This window comes from Suricata suricatta, chromosome 8, assembly GCF_006229205.1.
Source record: "Suricata suricatta isolate VVHF042 chromosome 8, meerkat_22Aug2017_6uvM2_HiC, whole genome shotgun sequence".
Classification (NCBI taxonomy): domain Eukaryota; kingdom Metazoa; phylum Chordata; class Mammalia; order Carnivora; family Herpestidae; genus Suricata; species Suricata suricatta.
In genome coordinates this window covers 48,955,651-48,968,500 of record NC_043707.1, presented here as the reverse complement: position 1 = coordinate 48,968,500, position 12,850 = coordinate 48,955,651, and the positions used below count along the sequence as shown (strand labels likewise).

At 35.7% G+C, this 12,850-nt stretch overlaps 1 protein-coding gene across 4 annotated transcripts in view; it reads right to left on the bottom strand.

Annotated features, from left to right (window-relative positions):
• The window catches only part of SLC16A1 (solute carrier family 16 member 1), a 45,526-nt gene that overhangs the window by 15,706 nt on the left and 16,970 nt on the right, over nucleotides 1-12,850 (bottom strand). For 3 of the 4 annotated variants that reach the window (XM_029946624.1, XM_029946625.1, XM_029946622.1), the window contains exon 2: nucleotides 1,985-2,245. In XM_029946624.1, the coding sequence (XP_029802484.1) occupies nucleotides 1,985-2,201 (217 nt within the window). In that variant the 5' untranslated portion in view covers nucleotides 2,202-2,245. Of the gene's footprint in view, nucleotides 1-1,984; nucleotides 2,246-10,632; nucleotides 10,654-12,850 lie in introns of those variants that run through there. The other variant, XM_029946623.1, reaches the window with a different exon arrangement.

Below are 12,850 nucleotides of genomic sequence, written 5' to 3'. Positions count from 1 at the left end.
GAAGTTAATAAAGTCTGCCGCATTAAAGCAGGAATGTCAAAATGACGTTTGTGTGAAAATGAAAATATGCAAAGAAACAAAACTGAAAAATCGCAAGTAAATAAATCAAGAGTAGGCAACTAAGATCTCTTCCCCTAAAAATACACTTATACACAAGCATCAGTATGTATCTCTGAACCAAAGCACAAAAAACCCCATTAAACCACTCATAGCTCAAAATATATGTGTTGAGGGCGTGGCCCAAATACAGACAGAAGTTAAAAGAATTATGGCAGCTTAAAAACTGATGATAATTCTTAGGGGATATACCACTAAGAGCCAATCAACAAAATAACCCATTTAGGAAAAATTCTGCCACAGGCTCTCAATAGGCAATTTGTCTTTCAGAGTTATTTCAGGAAGGATGGCCCCAATTAGCTATCATTAAAAATAGAGAGGGGTACAGTTCATAGGCCTATTATAACACAAATTCAGAGAAAATGTGCTAGTTATCTCTGGTGAGGACAAAGAAGGAACTGTTTTCCCAGAAGAAAGTGTCATGTGCAATTAGCACAACTGACATCACTTACTTTTGATGCAAAAGTGGCTCTGTGACAGCTCCAAGTTGCAACATGTGAACCTCTGGTCTATCCTCAGCTTACCACACACTGAGCACACACCTGGAGTACTTCTGGATAATATTTATACCAATTTCCTCTAGCCATCAGAGTCAAACCTGGTTCAAAAATCCAGGCGCATGGAGTTCAAAGCCTCCAAAAACTACTGGCTCTTATAAGCTTAATAATGTCTGAAGTCCCTTTTGATTTCTCTGAACTTATAAAAAGAAAATAACTGCTACAATATAGCACATAGGTTCTTTTAGAAGTACTTACCAGACAAAACAGGCATACCTTCAAAATTCAAAGGGCATAAAAAGCTACACAGTGGGGAAAAAAGAAGTCTTCCCACTACTGTTCCCAGTCACCCAATTCACCTCTCTCTAAGGTCACCAGGTCACGTTTTTTTTTTTTTCTGTGCAATGAAACTATATATTTAATTATGACTTCAATTATTTACTATTTCAGAAGTTTATGTTATTGTCTCAATTGGATTATAAACTCCCCAAAGGCAGGGATCAAGTGTTCTCTATAAATCACAAGACCTAGTCTACTGTGAAATATGTGCACGGGGGTTAATATTGGTTGAATCTGCCACCAGGTTAGAAGCCTAAGGCTAAAGTTTTACAGTTGAAATAGAGAATCTTTATACTGGCTGGCTATTAAGAAACTACATGTGAAAATAATCTGAGGTACTACAGTGCTATCAAAAAACTGTATTAACAGAGGTGAAAGCTTGGCTAAATAAGCAAGATGAGACACTGTCAATCTCAGTAAATAAAACAGTTGGCTTTAGAATCTCTCATTAAGCAACTATCCATGTTAAGCATTATGGAAGGTTTTGACTTTTACATGTTACATTGTGATTTGATGTTCCAAGGTGAAACAAAACTATTTTAAATGATGTTAAGTAAGCAACTTACTCTCCACATTTCCTTTTATAACATGTCAAAGAAAACAGAAAGGAAAAAAGTGATGAAGCTTAAGCTAAAACTTAAAGTGCAGCTGAAATGCTTTCAGGACGAATAACATCACAAGGAACAAGGGGAAGATTTTATTCAGTTCTTTAATGTTAATGCCATGAAAAGCTTTTACCTGAGACTTTGAACTATAATATTCAGGTTACCTGATTTATTTCAATTCCCCAATGTCAATTTAAGAAAAACCTTTTATGTTTACATCTCAAGAGTCTAGCAGAGAGCAGTAAGAGAGACCAGTTGTGCACATGTCATTTTTCTGAGAGCTTTTTAGAGCTCAATGATTCAGAGTTAGACAAATCACAGCTCCTCACAGTTTCTCATTTCTGTTTTGGAATGCTATAGAGCATGAGTTGGTGGCTGACAAGAATGAAACACAGGATTAAACCAGCAGGCCTTGGGGGTACTTACCTCCACCATACATGACAGCCAACATGATTGAGGATATCCAGGACACTTCACTGGTGGTAGCATTGAAGATACCTTCAATTTCTTTGAAGAACACAGTAATGGATTTGGGAAATGCATAAGAGAAGCCGATGGAAATGAAGGCTCCAACTACTACTGCCCATCCCCAGCCTCCATCTGGGGGAGTATATCCAACTGGACCTCCAATTGCTGGTGGCATTTTCAGTGTAGATGAATTCCAAAATGTAGTTCAAATCCAAATATCTGAAGGATATAAAATTAAAATACCATGTCAACAATAAGGCACTTGCACACCTCATAGCCAGCTCTCAAGTAACTGAATTGTTTTTCAATACTACTTTTCCAATAGAGATTATCTTCTAAGGGCATTATCAGAAAAAGAGTCTTAGAGCCATGGTATTGCCCATAGTTTTTAGTAGGAAAACAGCTCCTTACCATTTAAGGAACCATAACTGAAATAAATCCTGTTCAATAAATATAGCCTTTGTATTTCAAGTAAGCCTACTTGTTTCAACAGTTAATAGAATTCCTCAAATTACTGTGAATAACTAAATGCCTCATGATTCATCTGCATGCAAAATCCACATTAACACATGCCATACACAAGTTTAATACAAGCTTTTATAAGTTTTCCCCTTTCCCAAAATGTACTCTTCAATACTACTTTCTAAAATTTTTACTTTGTCTTATGTGCTGACAGAATATTAGAAATGGGTATCCAAGTAACTAGATATGTAGCACTTTGCAAAACAGATCATTCTGAACACACAAGAATTTAATTTAATGGGCTCAGAAATTATCTTAGAAGTTACCTTTTATTTATCTAATTGCTTTGACTCAAGGTATTTTCTTCCATTATACAACAAGAAAAGCCCATAAACAATAGCTCAATCAAGTAAAATTAAATTCACAAATTGAACTATGATGTCAAAAGATGTTATTTCAAATTAAAAACTTTCCCCTTTTCTTGAAGTGACCTAGTACTAATGCATAGCATGGGCGGCTCAGCTGGTTAAGCGTCTGACTCTTGGTTTCAGATTAGATCATGATTGCATGGTTCATGGGATCAAGCTGTGCGTTGGGCTCCTTGCTGACAGCGTGGAACCTGCTTGGGATTCTTGTCACCTCCCCACCCCCACCCCATCTGCCCCTTGCGTGCCTGCATGCTCTTTCAAAATAAATAAATAAACATTAAAATTTGCAACTTCCTGTTAAATTATGAATAAGACAATATGAGTAAAAGGAAACAATTAACAAAACTAAAAGGAAGCCTACGGAATAAGAGATCTTTGCAAATGATTTATCTAAGGGTTATAGAGAACTTATCAAATTCAACCCCCCAAAAAGAAAGAACTCAGTTAAGAAATGAGAATATATGAATAAACACTTTTCCAAAGAAGTCATCCAGATGGCTTAACAGACACATGAAAAGATGCTTAACATCACTCATGATCACTCATCATCAGGGAAATACAAATCAAAACCATGATGAGATACCACCTCACACCAGTCACAATGGCTAAAATTAATAACACAAGAAACAGCAGGTGCTTGCAAGGATGCAGAGAAAAGGGAACTCTTTTGCACTGTAGGTGGGAATGAAAACTGCTGCAGCCTCTCTGGAAAACAGGATGGACGTTCTTCAAAAAACTACTGTTTCTTCCAACCCATCTGAACATTTCAAATAGGATTTAAAACAATGAATGCTGCAGGGGTAGGAAAAAAGCAGTCTATAGGGGAGGCTTCCCTAAAAGCAAGGACATAGGTTTCATCACTTCTACTCAACACTGTACTAGAGTTCTAGTCTCTAGTATATGCAAGCAAGAAAAATAAAAGGCATGCATAAAGACTAGGAAGGAATAAGTTGTCTTTATTCAGAGATGACATAATTGTCCACATAGGCAAAGCTAAAGAATATTTAAGAAAAGGTACTAGAACTAAAAATAAATTTAGGTTTCAAGATACAAGATTAATAAATAGAAATCATCTTTTTATAAACCAGCAATCAGAATTTGCAAGTAAAAAAATACCATTTACAACAGCATTAAAAAACTACTGAAAAGGGATACATCTAACAATGTATAAGATGTATACACTGAAAACTACAAGATATTACTAAGAAATTTAAAAAAACAAAAAAATTAAAAATACAAAAGATAATCCATCCTCATGGTTTGAAAGACTCAATATTTAAATTAGGCAAACATTTCTAAAGGCACATTACAACACATCTATTAATGTGGGAGAAAATATATACAAAATACATCCAACAAAAGACATGTCCAAATGATAAAAAGATGGCTCAGTAGTAAAAGACAAACAACTCAACTAAAAATGGACAAAAGCTGTGGATAATTTATCAAAAAGATACATGGATGACCAAGAAGTACATGAAAAATAATGCCCAAAATTATTAGTCATTTGTAAAATGCAAATTATAACCAAGAGATACTAATATAAATCTATTAGAATGACTAAAATTAAGACTGATAATACCAAGAGTTGGTGAGGATATGAAGTGAATGGAACTCTCTGCTGCTGGTGGTAAAGCAAAATGGTACAGCCAGGTTGGAAAACATTTTGGTAATTCCTTAAGAAGTTAAATATACAACCCATTACATCCCTAGGTATTATCTAAGAGAAATGAAAACCTACATCTTCACAAAGACTATTATGAGAACTCTCTAATAGCTTTATTCATAATAGCCCCAAACTGAAAAGAACCCAAATGTCCATCAACAAGTGAATGGAAAATCAAATCATGTAATGGAATACTACTCTGCAATAAACAGAACAACCTATTGATGCATGCAACAATACAGATGAACTGTAAAAACGTTCTTTAAAGTGAAAAAAGACTAGACCTAAAACTATATTTTATACGGTCACATTTATACCAAGGCCTAGAAAGGTCAAATTCTAGTAACAGAAAACATATCAGGGAGTGAAGAGAAGAGACGGACTGCAAAGGGGCATGCGAGAACTTTTCGGGGATATGGAATATGGCCTATTACAATTTGGCAGAAGTTACCCTCCAAACTGTATATTTAAAATTGGCTAATTTTATGGTATGTAAATAAAATTGATTTAAAAAATAGTTCAAAGACAGTGTCAAGGAGGCTAAAATCTGTTTAGCAGCACATGGAGACAATACAGAAGCAAGAGGTGATGGCAAGCAAATTTTCTCTCGGCCATCTGGTGGTTAAAATAAGAAGAGGAAAAGGAAGAAGACAAGAAAGAGGAGATAGTGCTCTCTGAGAATTCAGAGCTACAGGCCTGGGTGAGCTTATGGTTGGCAGCACAATGTCTGTGGGAAACTTCTGTTGTTCTTCCAGAGATATGTTTGACTTTACTAGTAAGATTTCCCACAGACAAAGCCCTGCCAAACATAAGCTGATGATCTAAATTTTCAAAACACTCAAGAATCAATTAACCATGAGTAAAGTAAAGCCAATTCAATATAGCTGGATTAGACACAAGAACTAACGATAATGGATATGAATATCTGAAATGATTAAAAGCATGAAATAAGAAATAGTGAACACTAAATAAAAACAACACATTAAAGACTATTAAAAAACTAGTTGACTTGAAACAGAACTTCTAAAAAATTTTTTTTAATGTTTTATTTATTTTTGATACAGAGAGAGACAGAGCATGAGAGGGGGAGGGTCAGAGAGAGAAGGAGACACAGAACCAGAAGCAGTCTCCAGGCTCTGAGCTAGCTGTAAGCACAGAGCCTGACGCGGGGCTCGAACCCACGAACGTGAGATCTGACCTGAGCTGAAGTCGGAGGCTTAACCGACTGAGCCACCCAGGTGCCCCGAAACAGAACTTCTAGAAATAAAGTGTACTCAATGAAATTCATAACAGGCTAACCAGCAGACCGAACATAGATGGAAAGATGAACCTGAAGGACAGGTTTGAAGAAAAGTCAGAATTCAGGGGAGAGCCTTCTTTTGGAGCTGTGAAAGATTTAGAGAAATGGAGTTTAAAATGGGAGGACGTGGCATACATCTAATGGGGCTCTAGAAGAAGACAATGGAGAGAATGGGAAAGAGGCAATTTTCAAGGGTTAATGCTTGTAGCTATTCCAGCCTCAATTTATAATATGAATGTACAGTTTGAGGAAACTCAACCAGATAAAGAAAAAAATACCTTTAAAAAAAAACTACCACTGAGAAAATACAGATTACATAACCCAGAGACAATCACACTAAAAAAACAATTCTCAGACTTTAAAACACTCTCAGCCACTATATGTCTTAAAACATTTGTTCTTCCTTTTTCCCTTTATTCTGCTCCCATGAGACTCCAACTGGATGTGGGCTGAACCTTCTCAAGGTATCTACTCTTTCTCTTCTGTTTTTTCCATCCTTAGTACAATTCCATTTGTACTGAGAATTTGAGGCTTGGATATGATCTTCCTCCAGAGATAATTTTCATTTACCTAGGGCTTTATAAACCTAGACTCTCTTTAAGAATATTTCAAGGACCAAGATGTTTTGTTCGTTCCGATGACTTGAAATCAGCTTGCAGGTCCTCTGAGGACTGGTTTACCTTCCACACACTCCTACTCCTGTGGCACAGCCCTTTAGGATCCCAAAAAAGAACAGGATTTACCTGAACTCTTACTCTTGGTGAGCTCTAGACTCCATAATTTACTCCTTTGGATCCATGAAGGTTTCCAAAACACAACTCAGGCTCCCAAGAGAGTTACTCCTCCTTCTATAACCAGAAAGCTGCTGACTCCATAATCATATCACTACTGCCACAATTAGAAAGCCAGCAAAGTAAGAAGCTGCCAAAAATCACGTTATCATCAAAACCAGGAAGTCAGCACAAAGGCTGTTAATATCTGCAGTTAGCTCGAGAACAATATGTGCCTTCCTGGACACCTTCAAGATGGATCTCATGTGCTCTGCTTCTCAAAATCTCAAGGCCTGTGAGTAGACACAGAGACCTCTGTTCTAATTTTGCCTTACAAATGTCACATGAATATATCTGACTGGCGGAATTTAAACCAAATTCAGAAACACAGTTGTAAGGGAATCTGAGAAATGTAGTTTAGCTTTAAAGTCTCTGCAATATATTAACGTACACTAGAAAAGAGGATGAAACGGATGCTAAACACCATTTCCAAAATATACCTTAGAAATATGCAGTAGGATTAATGGAAAATTTTAATTAGGCAAAACTATATATATGTATACACACATTTATCTATACCAATGTCTTTATAAAAAGTGTATAACATTGATACTATCATTTACAACATGTATAAAATGGTATATAAAAAAATGAAAAAACAATTGTTATAAAAGTTTCTAAATGCTTCCTTACTGTCAATGTTTGTATTTATCTCATCATGGACTGGCCATACACAGCACAGCACTGACCCGTGGCCGTACTTAGTATTGCTCCTTCATAATTATCTGGGAGAAGTGACTCAAGAATGCTAGGCAAGGGCATCTCCTCCATATCCTCCTGGCACTGGAACAAGCCCAGATTGATGGGATCAGACACGGACTGGAGGCCACCACAACAATTATAAATTTGTTCCTATCTGGAGTTTCCCTTGGTTAATTCATCAGGATGGGTGACATTATGCCACAATATAATTCCCAACCTATTCTTGTTCACTGGTAGAACAAATATGGCTAATGAAAAGGTAAAGTGCCCTTCACAACCTCACTAGAGTTGCAGATAGGTCCTACTCTCCCTCACACATAATTCTCCCTTGTCTGAGAATATTGTTTGCACAGCAAGAATTGCTGGCTTCTCTGGATTTCAGGTATTTGGCATATCTGAGGATCCCTAGTTTGTTCTCTATGTGGGCATAGTGTCAAAATCCTAAAATAATATTCTTTTCCTTGGAACTGTAGTCTTTAGTTTTACTCAGTGTGCACATCATTACATGACACATCATCACCTGACTCTATAGTTTGCTTTAAGGTTCACTCTTGGTGTTGTACATTCTATGTCTGGACAAATTTATAATGACATGTATCCACCATTATAGTATCTTAATAAGTAGTTTCATGGCTCTAAAAATCCTTTGTGCTCCCTCTATTCATCCCTCCCTCCTGTTTAACCCCTGGTAACCACTGATCTTTTTATTGTCTCCATAGTTTTGCCTTTCCCAGAACACCATATAGTTGGAATCATACAGTATGCAGTCTTTTCAGACTGACTTCTTTCATTTGGCAATAAACATTTAAGTTTCCTCTAGGTCTTTTCATAGCACATTTCTTTTTAGTGCTATATTATTATTATAATAATATTCCATTGTCTTCATGTACCACAGTTTACTTGTCTGTTCACCTACTGATAGAATCTTGGTTCCAAGTTTTGGCAGTTATGAATAAAGCTGCGTAACTTCCATGTGCAGGGCTTTGTGTAGACAGAAAACCCATACTGCCTTGTATATTAATTTTACATCTAAAATTTATTATTAAGCTTAGGTTACATAGAACATAATTTCTGGCTTATTATATATTGTATTCTATGTACTTCAAATATATTTCAAAACTTTGGCACTAAATATTTAGCCCAATTTGTAGAAAATACCATATAATCTAACTGGCCAGTCCATTTTAAAACCAACCAAGCAAAACAGATTTCTGTCAAAGTCATACATTATTTTAACTGAAATAAATGTATTGATCCACATCCTGTGGTAACTATCTCATTTTTTAAAATCTAACTTAAGAAATAGAGGGGAAAAAAATAGAGAGGAAAGGAGTTTGTTGTCCAGATGAAATAAAGTCCTGCCTCCTCCAATATTTCTCACCCAATCCCTCTTTGTATTTCTGTTATGAGCCTCTCTGGGACAATGCATTCTGTAATTTTCTCTTGTTTGGGGATCCCAGAGACTTTGACAGTCTGGGGCAATGAACCACAGTAAGAATTAGGATAAGTGAAAGATATACCTTTCTTTCATAGTGGGGTTAAGAGCTTCTAGATAAAACAAACTGAAAAAGGAAAGGAGTAGAAAACTTCAGGCATCCATTTTCAGGAAAGATGATTTTTAGTTAGGAGTACATCTGAATCTGAAAATCTAAAGAATAATTCCCTTAAAAATATGACCCAAGTTTGAAGATTAAAGATGTTTGTCCTAGGGCATTTCACTTACCTGTGTGACTCAGGTAGGATAAAAATATCTACAAATTTAAGCTTCCTAAAATTCCTGTTGGAAAAATAAAAAGTTATTTAACAGCTCAGTTCTACTAAAGGAACAGTCTCAATTCTAGAATTATGTTAAACAGAACTGCTCCAGACATTAATTTTATGAGTTTTTCCTTCACTTAAGTATGAAAAAAGAGAAAAGCACATGAAACTTTTCAAAGAACTACTAAAAAAATTAATTCACCCCAGATTGTTTACACACATAGACATCCACCAGACGGCAGAGCTATGTAATGCATCAAGCTCTGACTCGAAAAGCTAATACGTGCTGGACGTGATTAAACTTTTAGCTTAGCTGCCAGCTATGATTTGTCCTGGGTAAAGCAGTTACAATTTTTAGTCACTAAGACTTGCCTCATCAAGTTAAAAATACCTTATTCCATAGTGTCAAAATTAAATTTAAAACTTCAAGAAGCTTTAAAAAAAAAAGATTCAGAAGTTAACCAGAAGTATGAGTATACAAATTGTGAAAACACTTCAAAACACCAGATATGGATTCAACACAATTCTGCTACTGACTGACAAATGGCTCTCTTTATTAACTGAATTCTTATGGCACCTAGTTAAAAAAAAATGTGGAATATCACTATCTAAATATATTACTTCCTTAAGAAATATATTATTTCCTCTTAAACTGACCGTATCTCAGCTCATATCTCAGCTATAAACAAAAGGGTTCATACAAAAAGTAAATTATGAGATCAGGGGCCCTTGCACAGTATTCAGAGCCCCGCTGAGAAAGAGTGCCCAAGTCTAGAGGCTAAAAGGGATTAAAGTTTAAGATTTTAATCCTTACAGTATGTGCAGTAACCTTCCTATTAGCTAGCTATTATTTTTTGACTCTCTAGCAGTTCCCTGAAAATATTGGGGAGTTTGAAAAAAGTGATCTGGTGATGAGAAAGTTCTTCATCCCTTTGCCTTGTAAAGGACAATGGGAAACAACCTTAACTTCTTGGCAATGACTGTATTCAAGAATCGCCTAATTTCTCTTCTGATCACCTTCTGATTTCTTTTCTTTTTTCATGACTCTAAGGAATTGTGCAAGTAAATTCATCTGGAAAGCTGAAGTTTTTCTCCATATTCCCCCCCTCCGCCCTGCTGTGCCCTGCCCTGCCCCCACTCCAGAAGAGAAGAGTTACAAAAGCCCTCGCAAATAGTACTACTCATTATGTTCCCTACACTTTCAGATTAACATTTACAACAAAGCCATTTTTCTAAAATGACAATGGCCAATTTGTTAAAAGAGGCAGAAAGTAGTTAAAATCAGTAATTCTATAATAAATTATTACTAAGTGTAGACTAGTTTCAGGTTTCGAATTTACATACAAACATTCACATGGAAAACCCAGAAGGCTGATTTACTAAAGCTATTACTGCTAAAGTAGCTAAGGTACTACTCATTACTACCGGCACTAGTCCAGTTTCATAGCTCACAGACGTACCCACCCAGAGGTAAATCCCAAGATTCAAGGTCTAGGAACCCTCAACTTTTTACCCTCTTTTCCACTTGAAACTGAACAAAAACAAAAGATTGAAGAAAACAAAAACAGTAAAAAAACAAACATAAAGCACTAGTGAAAGGAGAACCATAACTATATAATTGTTGCGTAGTCAAATACTCAACAGTTATAAAATGCATTATTTTGATCAAACTGAATATAAAGAACCCAGAAAACTATAAATCTGGCTTTGCAAACTTCCAACTGTTTGTTATCTCCCTTATCAGTGAGGGTAAATCCAACTTGCATTACAAGAAGTTAAGTACACCACCCCTTTTTTCCCCCCGTAAGTTTATTTATTTTGAGAGAGAAAGAGGGATAGAAAGAATCCCAAGGAGGTTCCACGGTGTCAGCATAGAGTCCAACACTGGGCTGAATCTGACCAGCATAAGATCATGATTACCTGAGCCAAGACCGAGTCAGACACTCAACCAACTGAGCCACTCAGACACCCCTAAATACACTATCCTTGAAGAGAAATTAACAGTTGCTTAAAAATTTTCGGTCTATGCTTCATAATATATGAAAACTAATTCTAGATTTTGCTTTTAGCTTGTATTAATAATCTCTAAAATATCAATATTTTAATTACTAATCACTTCCAGATTTTTTTTATTATTTACATGCTCACACTATCCTACCAATAAATATAAGATATATATATTTTTTAATACAACAGATCTCAAAGTTTTTGGTCTAAAGCTACTAAGCAGATACATAGTTGGACAAGGAAGTATTTTAATAGCCTTTTCAGATAATTGTGGATATTCTACATTGATACTATAACCAAAACTTGATAAATTATCATTTATGATTTTTTAATGATTAGTTACAATATGCCAATGTGCAAACTAAGGATTCCCACCCTGAATCTTGAGATCCTTGCGGGGGGGGGGTCCATAAACCACACTTTGAGAACTGCTGTTGTTTTAATCCATTAACTCTACTTGATCACAAAAGTAACTAAATTGGTATCTATTGGTTTTTGGTTTATTCTGATTGCATACCATCTTGGTACATTCAACTGAATCATAATATCTATAGGTTAGGTAGTATTTTCTAAGTACTAAAAAGTAAATAATGAAGTAACAAATGATGAATGTATTAATTACAGAAAAAAGCTGATGCACACATATATAAGAATGGTAGAAGATGGTACATAATGGACTACTATTTTTCATTGTAAATCTAAACTATATACATGTATTTAATACTTTGATAACATTATACATATATAACCCTCTCACTTATTAAAATAACTGGTGGCACACCTGGATGGCTCAGTAGGTTAAGCACCTGGCTCTTGATTTTGGCTCAGGTCATGTTCTTGCAGTTCATGAGATTAAGCCCCATGCTGGGCTCTGCACTGACAGCTCAGAGCCTGCTTGGGATTATCTCTCTCCCTTTCTCTCTGCAACTACCTTTAGTGCACTCTTACTCACTCTCTCTCCCAAAATAAGTAAATAAAAGCATTTAAAATAACTTTGAATAAGTGTGTCAAATCTTTGCTATTTTTTAGCCAGTCAAAAGAAAAAAAATGTAATGATTCTATTACAAAAGAATAATTCCCTTTCCTTTAAGAGTTCTTTGGCTAATACATAGTAGCAGAATATTTACTATTGAAGCTTGAAAAGATGTGAGTTCTTTGTGTGCAATCTTTCATTTATGCATGTGAGAGGGTTTTCTTTTTTTTTTAATTTTTTTTTATTTTTAAATGTTTTATTTATTTTTGATACAGAGAGAGAGACAGAGCATGAGAGGCGGAGGGGAAGAGAGAGAAGGATACACAGAACTAGAAGCAGGCTCCAGGCTCTGAGCTAGCTGTCAACACAGAGGCTGACGCAGGGCTCGAACCCACGAACGTGAGATCTGACCGGAGCTGAAGTCGGAGGCTTAACTGACTGAGCCACCCAGGCGCCCCTTCTTTTTTTTTTTTTTTTTTTTTTTAATATTTTTACATTGTAGTACTTGTTTTGCTTGTTGGTGGTGTTTGCTTATTTAATACATTCTGTCAAGGACAGAAATTACATGATGGGGTTTTTTTTGTTTGTTTTTTTGTTGGTTTTTTTTTCCCCCTAGGAAGTGTGTCTTGGGTTTTTCCCTTCTTATTTTCATTACTTTTTTTTTCTTGCTTTTACAACACCAAAGACTTAATCATCCA